At 33.1% G+C, this 14,280-nt stretch overlaps 1 protein-coding gene across 1 annotated transcript in view; it reads right to left on the reverse strand.

Annotated features, from left to right (window-relative positions):
- LRP1B (LDL receptor related protein 1B) overlaps positions 1–14,280 on the reverse strand; it is a 674,736-nt gene that overhangs the window by 213,525 nt on the left and 446,931 nt on the right. Inside the window, exons 21-23 of the mRNA XM_035332355.1 lie at positions 13,024–13,206; positions 7,281–7,481; positions 4,969–5,214 (exon numbers count right to left, since the gene is read on the reverse strand). Coding sequence (XP_035188246.1) covers positions 4,969–5,214; positions 7,281–7,481; positions 13,024–13,206 — 630 coding nt within the window. The remainder of the gene's footprint in view (positions 1–4,968; positions 5,215–7,280; positions 7,482–13,023; positions 13,207–14,280) is intronic.

A 14,280-nucleotide genomic window follows, 5' to 3' on the forward strand; every position in this document is an offset into this window, starting at 1 on the left:
AAAAGAAAAAAGAAAAAAGAACTAACAAATACGTGCTCCCTTGGTGGCTTTTTTCCATTCAACTAGAGGAAGTCTACCTCAAACTAAATAATGTAAGGTGCAAATCATCAGATACAATGATGAAAAGGATTAGAGTTCAATGTGATCTTAACAAATTTAACATACAGGACTTAGAATATAAATCAAGAAGAAGAAATGGCTAAGAAAATCCATGTAGGCAAAGTAACACCATTTGGGTGTTTGGGACTTTTTGGGTTAAATGATCAGATTTTTTTTTATTTTACTTTCCTCTTCCTTTCCCTTCTTGCAACAATACAAAGATATACATTCAGGTCTTTGGTTATTGTGACTGACATACTCACCGTTGCGGTACTACATAAAAAAAAGAATGAGTGATACTGAGACAAACATGAGACAAGGGTTGCAGATTAAAAATTTGTCCAGAAAGAAGTCAGGAAGTATGCAGAAACCAGTTTAACTCAAGTTCCTCTATGACAAGGATATTTAAATACAGTCAAATGGTTAGCACTAATGATTATAACTTGAAAGCAAAAACCCATAAAATGACAGCCTGAGCACAAACAAGGTGAGACCTGAAAACTGCAGAATCCTTTAGCAAGTTACAAGAACACCTTTTCTTTTGACTAGAAGCCTGGCTAGTGAGTTGTGAACTCAAGTCACTCTGCTTTATATAACGTACCAATATATCACAGTAGTCTGTATGATTGGAGTGGTCCAGAATTTTACTACCCTCCCCCCCCACCCCCACCCCCATGTCTATTAAGTACCACACTTCAAGGATAACAAGCTGCATAAAATTAAGTATGTAATTGATGGGATACCAGACCAGTAGGGAAGAATCCAGGAAATTATCAAGCTGAACCTAGATCAACAATGGCAGGGCACTGTAAATATGGTCATCACAAGGCTTGCATATGAAATAAATATGATATAAATCTTACCCCCTAAACTTTAGAGAAGACAATCTACAATACTGTACCCTGTTCTGAGCATGACTCTTAAAGAAGAATGTGAATCAACCACAGGGATTTAAGAGGAAATTAGCGAGCATTTTAATAGGTTTAGAAAGCATGACCTGCAGAAAAAGAAAGAACGAACTGGGACTGCTTAGTCTAAAAAAGAACAAAGTAAGAAGATGAGGGGAAGTTTAAAACTCTTAATGACTCAAAAATAAAATTCTTCAAAGACTTAAGAGGCTGATAATATGGAAATGGGAAAAATCTTGTTTTCTATATAAATAACAAGTAGGCCAAGGATTAAAGGCTTAAACTGGAGCAAGATGACTCAGAAAAGTCAGAAAAAAATCTTAAGGGAGAGTGAGGCACTGAAATGTATCACCTCTGTGAAACTGGGAGTTCACCACTGAAGGTGTCTTGAAGGTCTTTGAAAGCAGATAAACAACAGCAGCATTCTATTGTGTTTGGTGTTCTTTCCAACATTGCAATTTTATAACTATGAATGAGCTACATTGCAGTGAATTATAAAATTGAGAGCAAATACTCTGTATTTTACCAATTAATTGTGTGTATTTTCATACACTCTTGCCTTGGCTGAATTCAATGAAATGTGTCTTCATTCTCTTTCCTGATCTCATTTTTATTTTTCTTTTTAAGAATGGTCATTGATAACAATATAGTAGACAAAAACTATATATTTATATAACTACTGATTTCATGAATGCTTTTTTTATCATATAGAGTAAGGATATATGAAATATGTGATATAAAGATGAAGTACAATCTGCATCAACATGTGAAAGAAAAAATTCCGATAGAAGAGAATTGCATGAATTCTTAAAAATACTGTATAGAAAGACTAATGCTTCACCTTTTCCAGTGGTTTTAACTTGAACGTTTTGGGGAAAATGTTAACTGAAACATTTATTTCCCAAATAAATGCCTACTGTTTCCTTGAAGCTTACTGTAAGAACAGTAGGATAAACAAGCAACTTACACTATGCTTTTCTGAAATTTACCTCAAAATAAAATAATTTTGTAAAGAATTTAGAAAAAAAAATATATAAGAAGTTTGTCATTGCTTAAAAAAAATTGGACCATCCTTTTTTTTTTTTTTTTTTTTTTCCCAATTTTTATATTGATAATTTTATATCTGGAAATTTTAACAAAATGGAATTTAAAAACAGCTTAAACAGATCAAGAATACAGACATTCATCCTCTCTTCCAAGTATGTATCTAGAAATACAATAAAATACACATAGCAGAGTTTCTGAGTTTCTACAGCTTTGGAAAGGCTAAAAGTCACTTTTTAATGAAATCTATACCACATGTTTCTGAGTTCATCAAACTTTTATTCTAAGAAGTTCTGAAAGGTGGAACATAAAAATGAAATTTAAATATCTTTCAAGAACATTTTTTTCCTTCCTATTATCATCTAAAAAGAGTCAAGTGCAATATATCAGCACAACTTATTTTGAAGGATGTTCCAACAGAAACTAGGAAGAAGTGTATGGAAATATATAATTTATATTGACTTTCTATTTGAATAATGAAGCCCTATAGCATACTTTTAGTTCAATCGATACAATTTTAAAAGTGAATGAAACGTTTATTCTTTGGGAAGTCAGTAATGCAATGGTACATGTCAGAACAGTAAAAGCAAACTAGTTGAAAACATGAAATATGGGAAGCGAAAAAACTCTGAAGGAGAAAAACACTACAGCACTTAAAGCTCTCAAGAACTGAAGAAAACATAAGCAGAAATGAGGGAAAACAGGCCAAAAGAAGAGAATGGCATTGCAAGAGACATTAATAGAGAACCTAAAAAACCCGCTCAAATTAATTTTTCTATTTACTTATTTTTATATAACTCAAATTACAGCTGTTATTCATTAAATTCCTCTGGCAAACAGACTTTTTGATTCTGATATGCCATGTAAAAAAAAAAATAAAAATAAAAAAAAGATGGGGGAAATCATCATGATTGCTGTATTTTCAGTCTATTATTATTCCCATTGTATTTTTGATGGACACTCAACTAAATATTTTGTAAAGTGTCTTGAAAAAACGAAGTGCTGCAGACTAATGTTACATTTTACTGCTGTGTACTACAGATCTGTTTGTCTATATATAGGAAAGTGCTGTTTTAGATACCTAAAAAATGGAGCTAAGGGCAAGGTAATAATTTTCTTCTGAACATTTTTTCTCGTGGATGAATGATTATTGGTTACTGCTCTAATATAATACACTTATACTCCAAGTTTAAGGCATTTACAAACAAATATGGCTATTCCAAGACTTACTTTATATCAGCTGGTATTACTGAAGACTTTGGACATTACTGTTGACCTTCACAAGATCACTTGCAACTCTAGTTGTAGTAGACAACTATAAGCCTTTATTTTATGTTTACGTAAGAACTCATGCACAGAGACATACATTGTATGGACACTTTGAGGCTTACAAATGCACAGATGAGACCAAAATTGGGCTCACTTGACTAGTTTACTAAAATGCTCTTCACATAGTCAGCAACTGATGTATCAGAGGTTTTATCCTTTGGAGTATGTACCATACACTTAAATGAAAGGGGTCAAGACTTTATTATTAATTGTAATAATATATGGCATTTTTAATACGGAATAATTTTGGTGCTGTTTTGATGGCATTAGGATATATCTTTATACCTTTAAAGAAAGGTATCATCTTTCTTTATACCAGCTGACATGTCTAGTCTCAGATAATATATTTAATATTAAATTATTTGATAAGATGTGAAGTCACTTTGTAACTTTAGATTCGTACCAATGTGACTAAATATTAAGCAGAAATATCACACGGGCCTAAGAAAAGCTGAGAAGCTTTAGTCTGTCTCAATTTTCTTACTTTTCAGCACAAGTGAGTCTATTTCTTTTCTCTTTTCTCTTTATTTTTATTTTTATTTTTCCCTTAGCTTTCAAATACTGCTAATTTGGTTTAATTTAGTTAATTTCAAGCATTCCTCTACAATTACTAACATCATTTTATAACACTTTGACCCCCTTTTTTTGGTGTGTGTGTAATCCAGTAAGAATGTGTGGTTTTTTGAATATTCAGAAATGCTCGTACTAAATTAAATTAGACTGATCAAGAGTCTTGGTTTTTGAAGAGTCTATGTTTTTTTTTTTGTTGTTGTTGCTGTTGTTTATTTATTTATTTATTTATTTTTTCTGCAAAAGCAAGCTAGTAAGAGAACTCAGACTGTCTTCTGCAATCTTAGTCAAAGTTCTTTGATTCTCTAAATATTCTACTCGTTTTTCTTTGTATGACCTCCAAGTGACAAACAAACTGGAACATGATGAACTATAGCTGCATTCTTTTCTTCACATACGTGTTATTTAAAACAGAAGTAATAATCACTAAAGATGTTGGCTTTTGGAAACCGTTGAGTTCAAACCCAGATAACCTTAAAATAGTCTTGCAACACTTCAAGATTGCAAGAGGAATCTGAACGTAATAAGAGAAGGCACTCTGTTAAAATTAATTGTTTACACATTAGAAGACTGATCTTTTACTTCACTTAACCAATCAATATAAAGACGTCACAGACTGATAATTTTCTTGAAAATAAATAGTAAATACCCTATATTTCTTATATATATATTTCTATACGTACACATACATAAACAGAAGTACATATATATCTCCCCTGCATCAAAAATATACTTTAAAATGTTTAAAACTCTGAATGACTCAAAAAAATTATATGGCATTAGCATTCTCTGGGATGTTTTATAAAGTAAGAACTGATACTGCATTATTCCTTCATCCTGCATCACAAACAGTGTCACCTTTGATGAGTTTTTCAGATTCCTATCAGCACTAAATTTTCACAATCCAAACCTATACTTAATATTAAAAAAATGGGTAAAAAATGAAGAAACATCAACCTACCACTAAATGGACATAACAACTATTAATGTCTGGAACAGTGAACTGAATCCAACTTACCGGTACTAATGCAATTTTCTCCATCCTTACTGAGCTTCCAGCCTTCATAACATGAGCATTTGACAGTATTTTTATGCTGTTCACATACTTGACTACACTTAAGGTGCTTGGAACAATAATCCATGATTTCACAAGTTTTGTTGTCTGTACTAAGACTGAATCCTGCAGGGCAGGAGCACACAATTCTTCCTCCAGGAACCACAGAACATTGATGGCTACATCCACCATTATTAAGTGAACATTCATCTGAAATAGCATGGAAAAATTAAAGCATTAAGGACTGCAAGGGACATCAGTTATATTGTATACTTCTTAAAGACACCGAGTCTACTAAAACATATTAAAAGCCTCTAAGAAAAGCAAACAATTTTAAATCTGCCAAACAGCTGTGTATATTTAAAATGATCTAATTTTTAAGTATTCAGCATTGTAGCTTTCCTGCAACCTTTCGTGATTTTAGCATGACAGATGTACTATACATATATATACACACACACACTCATCTTCACAGACTTTCATGCATATTATTTCTTTCACTAAAGAAACAGAGTGTCCATACAGAGTTAGCCCAAGGCTGATGTATAGAGAAATAAACACACATACTTTCCCAAATACTTCCCTTGCCTCCAAATACTTGAACTTCTGGGTTTGGGAAGGCTTCAGCTCTTAGTCATTAGGTATCTATATCATAAGCAACTCATTATCAAAGAAACATGTACAGGTATGAATAAATAAATAAATAAATAAATAAACACAAACAAATAAGGATTTCATTCTCCTTCTTTTCCTTTAAGAACTACTAGAGAATACTATTTCTGCATCCTCTGTGTCAATGCTCTCACATTACATTCTGCACATAACTGACGCAAAGCTCTCCTACATGGATTGATGGTGATCTGTGAAACCTTTAAAGAATCTGAATTTAATTCATGGTAATTGTGCACAGTGGTCTGTGAGAAATTCTGTGATCTCTGGAGCAAAAAAACATATAATTACTCCTTACCTCATAGTACTACTGATAATCACAAAATCAATGGCAGTGCCAAACTGGTCCATTGTTGCAGTGAAAACAACGCTTCATTTTTATTTTTTAATCTATTTGTGTCTTTTGTTGTTTTGTTTGATTCTACCAAGTTTCTGAAAGCTTGTGATAAGATTTATAAAACAGTTTTCTAAACAAGAATTATTCCCTTCCCATTTTTTTAAAAAAAGCAATAAGAAGGACTTTCTTCTAATACTCCTTTGTTCAGATCTCATTTTTTTAATTATTATTACTATTTTTTTAAGACAAAAAAAAGATCAGGCTCTTTAAAATATCTAACATGTGAAGGTGCAGCCTGACAAACCATACATCCTGAATATATCCTTCACCTTATGCTTGGGTTTGTTTTAAAACTAAATACTTAACGACAGCTAAAATGCCTGTTGTTGAATAGCACACCGTCTAGAAGTTGCAACAATTTTTAAAAGACAAGCTGGGCCCTATATTGTGTCCAACAGGATATGGATGCCGTAATTGTCTACTACTAATAGAATGATGATGGTTCAAATACAGCAACAGCACACGAATATAAATGACCTTACACTATATCTTCTTTCACCTGGAGTTTAAATGATGCACTAACAACAGAACAGGTGACAGTACGGGAAATCTGGGGCTACCACTTAATTTTAACACATTCCAGAGGCACAATGAATTTAACAATCCCTCTAACAGCACAGTCCGCAAACCAACAGAGCAAGACAGTGTAAATCTCTGCCCTCTCCAGCAGCTTTTGCCCAGCCAGTGAACTCACTCAGCTATGCTAAACAATTAAGGTGACTCAGCACAGCCCATTGAAGGGTCTCCTAGTGAAGACTGATTCCAGAGAGTGAAAATGCATGAGAGCACCTCCAAATGCTGTTACCATCAAGAAGAAATGTTAATGCCTTCCAGCCATCCCAACACATTTCTTCATGATCTCCTATACAGCTAGTGACAGGATTCCATCAACTCAAGCTTTTGTAATTTGAGAGAACTGCACATTAGGTTCAGTGTTTTCATTTATACCAGAGCCCCTTAAACTGTTTACCTCCAGAAAACGAAAGACTTACCTAAGCAGCTATGCTTGCCCTTATTTGAAAAAAAATAAAAATAAAAATAAATAAAGGAGAACATCATGATTTAAATTAAAATAAATAAGTAAATAAAAATCCTCATACAGGCTACTGGGATAAAATTTCCGTAAGACTAACACGAGAACTTTTGTTTGAAAGAAAATATTACGACAGACAGTATCAAGGAATCAGGAAAATGTGTCTAAAGCAAATACCACAAAGATCGCCTTCATCAGATCCATCAGGACAATCTCTTCTCCCATTGCAGAGCTTCTCAGGCTGTAGGCAGATGGAGGTATCATTAGCACAAGGGTATTTTGGTGGTCCACACATATAGCCCTCGCAATTATCCTCATCAGACTGATCCTCACAATCAATATCGCCATCACATAGCCACGCTTTGCTAATGCATCTCCCTTGGAGAAAAAAGACACAAAATAAACACAGGAAATCAGACTGGAAGCAAGCTTTGAAAAAAAAAAATAATGTCAGTAACATTACACAGGATCAACCCTGATTTTTAATTTGCTGAATAAAAATGCTTACAGGCAGGACATATCCTCATAATCTCAGATAAATATACCAAATAGCACTGCTTTTTATTTTATTTTTTATTTTTTACTTCAGTTTTTTCTTCCTCTCTCCTCCTTTATCTTCTACTCCAACAGCCTTCCATAGGAGCAATGTTTCAAGATACGACACTTTATTTATGTGGGTTTGGGGAACAAAATCTTTCTAGGAAGTATAAACTATACAGTCCCAGAACATGACAGAGAAATGATTATCTTTTTACACAGAATAACTATAACAGATGAAACATCTGATGGGATTTTAGTATTACCAAAACAGTGTTCAGATCATTTCTTTCAGTCTTTAAAAGGAAAATAAAATAAATAAAAATAATAATAATAAAAAATCACCTTTGTTCTGACATTTGGAGAAGCAAGACAGCCTTTTGACTGAGAAAGTAGCAATGATCTTTAATAAAACATGCAGATATTAAACTAGAATCACTGAAGCCAGGGTTTGTAACAGGTAAAGAATAAAAGACAGTGAATGTATGTATGTACATACCAGTGTATGTATGTGTGCACGTGTGTGCATAGTCATGTCCCAAACTGTATTTTTGAACTCTCAAGCAGAAACTTGTTGCTTGCTAGCTACAACCAGAAAAAAAACTGGTTTTAAATTTTGGTAACACCTGGACTGAACAAAATTGATATGGACTTATCTCTCCAATTAATACGGAGACATCAAATAGCACTGATTAAGAAGCTGATCTTACAATGTGCTTCTACCTATAAACTACTTAGAGAGGCTGTCTGGAACGGGAAAGAAGATCCTGGAAGCATGGGGATCCACTGAGAACAATGCCTGTGGATACCCAGGTAATGGCTGGTGATGTAACTGCAAACTGCTACACAGCATGAACTAATGTGACTTTCTGTTCAGCCTTTCCAGTTTGGCAACCATCTTCCCAACAGAAAATTGAGACTGAATATGATACCAAGTGAGTGAGTGAAATAATCAGCTAGAATAAACTCTCATCCCGTTGGTTATTAAATGCACCCCAGTGCCTGATCCACTAAAAGCTATCAGTTACTCTGTGTTGCACATGGCATGGTCCCATATAAAACCACCTTGAAAGAGATTCTGTAAAGCTGTCTGCAAAATGTAGCACCCATCCCTAACTGTCATTCTACTATCTGTCATAAAACAGTAGCTGATTTCAATTTCTTTTAAAAGAATGGTTTGCTGGTTAGCTTAAGATGAGAATAATGGTTTTCATTTGTTATTTTCACCCTTCTTTTAATTGCACAGGTACCATCTTCTTCACAGAATGATACAATACAGCGGTACAGGAACAAAGAAAAAAATATGTTTCTGCAGCATCTCACAAGGCTGCTTTCACTTTCAGTGAACAACAGCAAGAATTGAAATTTCAGGATCACAGTACAGAGAATGTGGTTTCAAACAACAGAACATAATTTTACCAGTGCAAAATCACCTGAAAAATTAAACGGGGAAAGATGTCAATTAGAATGACAAGCTTTCCCCTTTTTGGTCAAAGTCCTAAATAGGCCACCAAGGCATCAAAGTCCCAAAGACCCCCCAAAAAATAGGAATGAACAGACACAAGGAAACAAAGCTGTACACATAACATGTACGCTGTCTATTCTCACACGCAATCAAAATTGCTTCAAAAAATGCCTATATTCATTATTATCTTGAAATGAACATTGATTTTATATATTATTCTAACACAGCAGTAGAATGAAAGCTAATGGAAGACATGAATACCAAGCAAATGCCAGGTCCCAAAGTAAATTAATGTTGCTCTAGTAGAGCTCCTAATCTTTAGAGCTCTCTAGTAGAGCTCCTAATCTCATTTTTTATTTTTTGGTTGGTTTTGTTTTTTAAAATCTTTTATATATACAAACGTTTACAGAGCAAATCAGTTTTCCTACCTACCTCTTACCTTAATGAAGATATATTTTAACCTAAATGATTTAGTTACCACTATGATAGCTATGACATTTTCTTAAGTAGAATATACTTACAAAGAATTAATCTTCGACAAAATTCTAAAGAGATGGACTTAATGAAATATTATGACTCTCTTGAAATCATTACTTCAAATTCACTCAATTATTTTTGCCTTACTGCCCCTTACTGAATCTTACATTTTTGGTTTCCAGAAACCATTTCTGTAAAACTCTATGATAAGTTAATTGCCTCAATGGATATATCTTTTCTTTGCCTTAGCTCTTAAGCGTAATACAGAAAAAATAAATGTAAAGTAGTACATCAGAAGTTCTGAAGCAAGAACTATGGGTAAAAGACTCATCCAAATGCTTCTCTAGCTTTTTTTTTTTTTTTTTTTTTTTTTTTCCCCATTTTCTACAACTATTAGCAAGTACGACAGAGAATTAACTTTTTACACACTGTTCAGTCTTTGTCAGTCTGCTGAGTCCAAGGAGTTTTTGGACTGATGATCCATTAAACTGTAGGAAAGCTCCTTTGATGAACAGTTAATTTTATTCGTTTTCCTTTTAGTGTTGGTCCTAACTGCTGAAAGCTGTAATGCCTTCCTAACCTATGGAATGGACCCAAACTCATTCACACAAAAATGCATGTGTTCCAATCTGACATGTTCAACAAAATGTAGCAACTATGCCAGCCAGTCAATGATCTTACTTGCTTTGTAGTACACACTTGAGACTTAAACTACTTTCTTACATTTATTTCTGCTATTTAAAAGCTTTTTGTTCAAAGCAGATGCTTATAAATGTGAACATTTGGTGAGACAAAAGAGAAAATTTCTCCTGTACTCATCCCATATCACAATCTTCCATTTTGACTCTTACACTCTGCATTCAGACTGTACTATTTGCTGTTGCCCTCCTCTTCCAGTATTACTGTAATGATCACCAGCTCTGTACTTCCCCTCTGTGTACATTCAGTATTTTCCCTCTCAAATAAATCCGACTTTTTCCTTCATTTTTCCCCCCCACTCTGGTATATTATTAACACATGGGAAAAAAAACGTGCATAATTATTGCCCACAGGATAGCATTAAAAATAGCAAGATACAGAATTAACTTCTTCTTCGACAAAATACAAAATGACGTTAAGTATGGAAAAATGTACAATACAGTCCAGATCTATTGCTTACTGAACTGAAGTATTCATAACTTTTTTACATTGGTCTTCACAGAAGTACTTGAATACTACTGCCATTAGAGCAATTAGATAACATTTTAAGTGAGTTTGCACAGATTTTATTTTTGGTCTAGTACTGCAATCAGCAAGTAGGAAACAGAATAAAAGGTATAGATTTATGCAGTACATAAATCTGAGTTGGGGTACATACCTGTAAAAATTCTGTAGCACAGGATCTGAATTTAGAATAGTTAGTTTAATTTTAGCTTAATCTAATTTAGTCTAAACTTAGTAGTCTAATTTAATTTAAAAGCAGAAAGTGGACTAGAAGCATCCCAACTGTAGTTAATCTAAGGTAGTTAATGTACCTTCTTCACTACTGCTGCTCAGAACTCTAACTTAGTTTATCGCTTCTCCGCAAACAACTCTGTGATGTTCCAACAAAAATGAGAAACGTCAATCTGAAATCCATTAATGTTAATTAACAGATTAATTTACCCTCCTTTTGAAGCAGACCTATTATATTTTGAATTAGCAAATTGGACACTACCACCTAGCAATATATAAGGGGAAAATTAGCCCACTTCTCTTAATATGAACAATTCTCACAAGTGTGAGGAGCTAGACACTATTATTTCTTTAATATAATCCACAGAGAAAATGATGTTCTGACCTGAGAAAATCATGAGAGGATTATGACAGAAACTATTTCTTACAACACCATTAATATTCATTTGTCCCACCATCCAGAATTAAATTGAAAAGTAACTAAATAAAAATTTGATTTTGCAGTTTCTTGTTACAATGCATTACCAAAATGTCTCCTCTGGAACAGCAATTTTGCTCCTTCCAGGACTGGTGGAAGGAAAACAATGAAAAAAAAGTTATTGATGGAACCGTCAGAACTGATTCCTAAGTGATAGTTCCACACAACCAACGAGCATGATCAAGTTTTCCTATAAATGAAAGCCATATATCCTTAAATTCAGCAAATCTTTGACAAAAATAAAATTTTTGTTGCCAGAGAATTCACATTTCACCCTCCATACCGCAAACAGCCTGAGACATTGCATGCATTGCACATGATTATAGACATGGTTAAACATGGAATGAGGAAGCATAGTTTGAAAACTTTTCCCCGTTTAAGCTTCAGAAAAAAAAAAGAAAAAAAAAAAAAAAAAGATACTGCACTCCATAAGGAATTGCCTTTCTTCTTTCAGGCTATTTTAGGGAAAACAGTATTCTGTTAAAAGAGAATAATCCCTTTTCACTTATTGAAAGTATTTCTTTTAAAAACTACTTAAATACATAGTTATGGAAACTGTAAGAATACTAAAGGAGGTGTTTTATTTCATCTAGACAAAAATCTGTATTTCATAATTATTCAGATGTTATGATTTCTGTAACTTTAAAAGTAGCAGCAAGCAACCAAGCATTTCTAATACATCCTGAAGTAGTTCATATATTAAAAATTAACTCTGTTCATACTGTAGATTTGAATAAGTATTTTACTGTATCCATACACATTCGCAAATACTCTTATTCAGACTTCACTTAACTAGTTTGCAACATTTCTCATGCACAGACACTAGGACATGTTCTTTCTGTTACTAATGGCAGCTATAATTACTACTTATTATATATACTGCAATTTACATTTTGTTTTTAAAAGTTGTTTTACTGCCAATATTTCATTAAGCTTTGAAAGAAATTGAAAAAATGATTAATTACAACCTATATACATTTCATATTCCTTTTAAGTATGGTTTTGCAAAATATCCTAATGTAAACATTAGCTATTCACATTCTTTTCAGATTTTTTTTTAAAGTAGCAAGATAAGATTTTAAGCATTCTCAGAGAATACTTTTTTTTTTTTTTCTTTCAACACTGTCATTAAAATTTCCAATGCTGTAGTTCTAATTCTTTGAAGTCTTCTAACTAATTACTTTATATAATTTCAATGAAATCACTTGTAGTGCCAAAGACGGAAAATGGAAGAAAATATTTGGAATTTAAATCACTATTAAATGCTACATTTATGTATTTGTTTTAATGTGCTATTAAGAGAACAGTCTCAGCTTTACATAATCTCAAAAGCCATCCATTTTATATCATAAATCAGAAAATAGATTAGGGAAGCATATTAGTGCTCTTCTCCTGGTACGAGTAACATCACTTCAGTAGTATTAAACACTAAAAGAACTATTCACATAGTACCTGTATGACTAAGACACATACATAAACACAACCATTGTATTAGTAAATGAGAGCAAAACATATTTGTGAATATATACCTGTAGTCTTGCAGGAGAACTTTGTTTTTTCATCACACAGCCGTATAGTTCCATTACAGCCCTTTTCATCACTACCATCTTCACAGTCCTTTTCTCCATCACAGCGCCACAATTCGGGAACACAGTTCCCATCTGGACTGCACTGAAATTCCTTCCCATTGCATCTTGCAGGAGAGGGAGTTTCTTAGAAAAATGAGAATTACATTGAAGAATATATTCGTCTGAGTATTTTACTATGCAAAGTTTATAATGGATTGGAATCCCCTTTCCCAGTCAAAGCCAAAGCCAGAGTTCCCAACTATAACTCAACACCCACTGTTTTCTTCTTTCCTTTTTCTTCTTTTTCCTAAATAATCATCATTCTTGCATTCCATCATAAATAAATGAATAGAAAGTTATTGTACAAGTGTACACCATGTAGCAGAGCAGGATACAGAACTGTTGATGACTGTGTAAAACACCTACTTCAGACAGTGACTGAAGTCCCAGTGTAACATGGTATTGTATAAAAAAGAGATGGGAGTGAATAGGGAGGCAAATCAATAGTACCAAACCAATTATTTTGATACATATAAATAATAATACATTTTCAAATATATAAAAGTTAAGAACTTTACTCGTACAACATTCTGCTAATCCATCTATTTGTATGAGATCTGCAGATACTTAGAATGCAGATTCATAAAAAGGACCAATAAAATCAAGTAAAATTATTTTGTTGTGGGAAAATCATTATGAGAAAACTATGAGAGAAAAATACATTAGCTTATTTTTTATCAGATTATTCTTTATCCTTTGCCACAAGCATGCTCCCATTCTCTCCCCACCCAAATAAATACAAAGTACGACATTTGATTGTGACTGTAGTTTGTTAAAACTATTCTATGCTTCAGCAATACTGTCAGAAATTAATATTTGAATAACACAGAAATGAGTGTTACTACATAAAGCAAAAACCAATGAACAATAACAACAACAAAAAAATAAAACACCCCAAACCAACCAACCAACAAAACAAAAAACACCACGGAAAATATAAACAGTAGCTTAAGAAATACTCCTTATTGGCTCTTTATCTAGGTAGCATGCACCTCTGTTAAAAGGACAAACATCATATTGATCATAATTCAGTAAAGTAAAACTATGAAACTTCTCTTGGCATAAGTTTTTTGTTTGTTTGTTTAATGCATTCTTCTTCTGTGATATCCTTCTGTACTATTATATTACATCTGAAATTTTCAAAGCTTGTTGTAAAAC

This window comes from Oxyura jamaicensis, chromosome 7 (genome assembly GCF_011077185.1).
Source record: "Oxyura jamaicensis isolate SHBP4307 breed ruddy duck chromosome 7, BPBGC_Ojam_1.0, whole genome shotgun sequence".
Taxonomy (NCBI): domain Eukaryota; kingdom Metazoa; phylum Chordata; class Aves; order Anseriformes; family Anatidae; genus Oxyura; species Oxyura jamaicensis.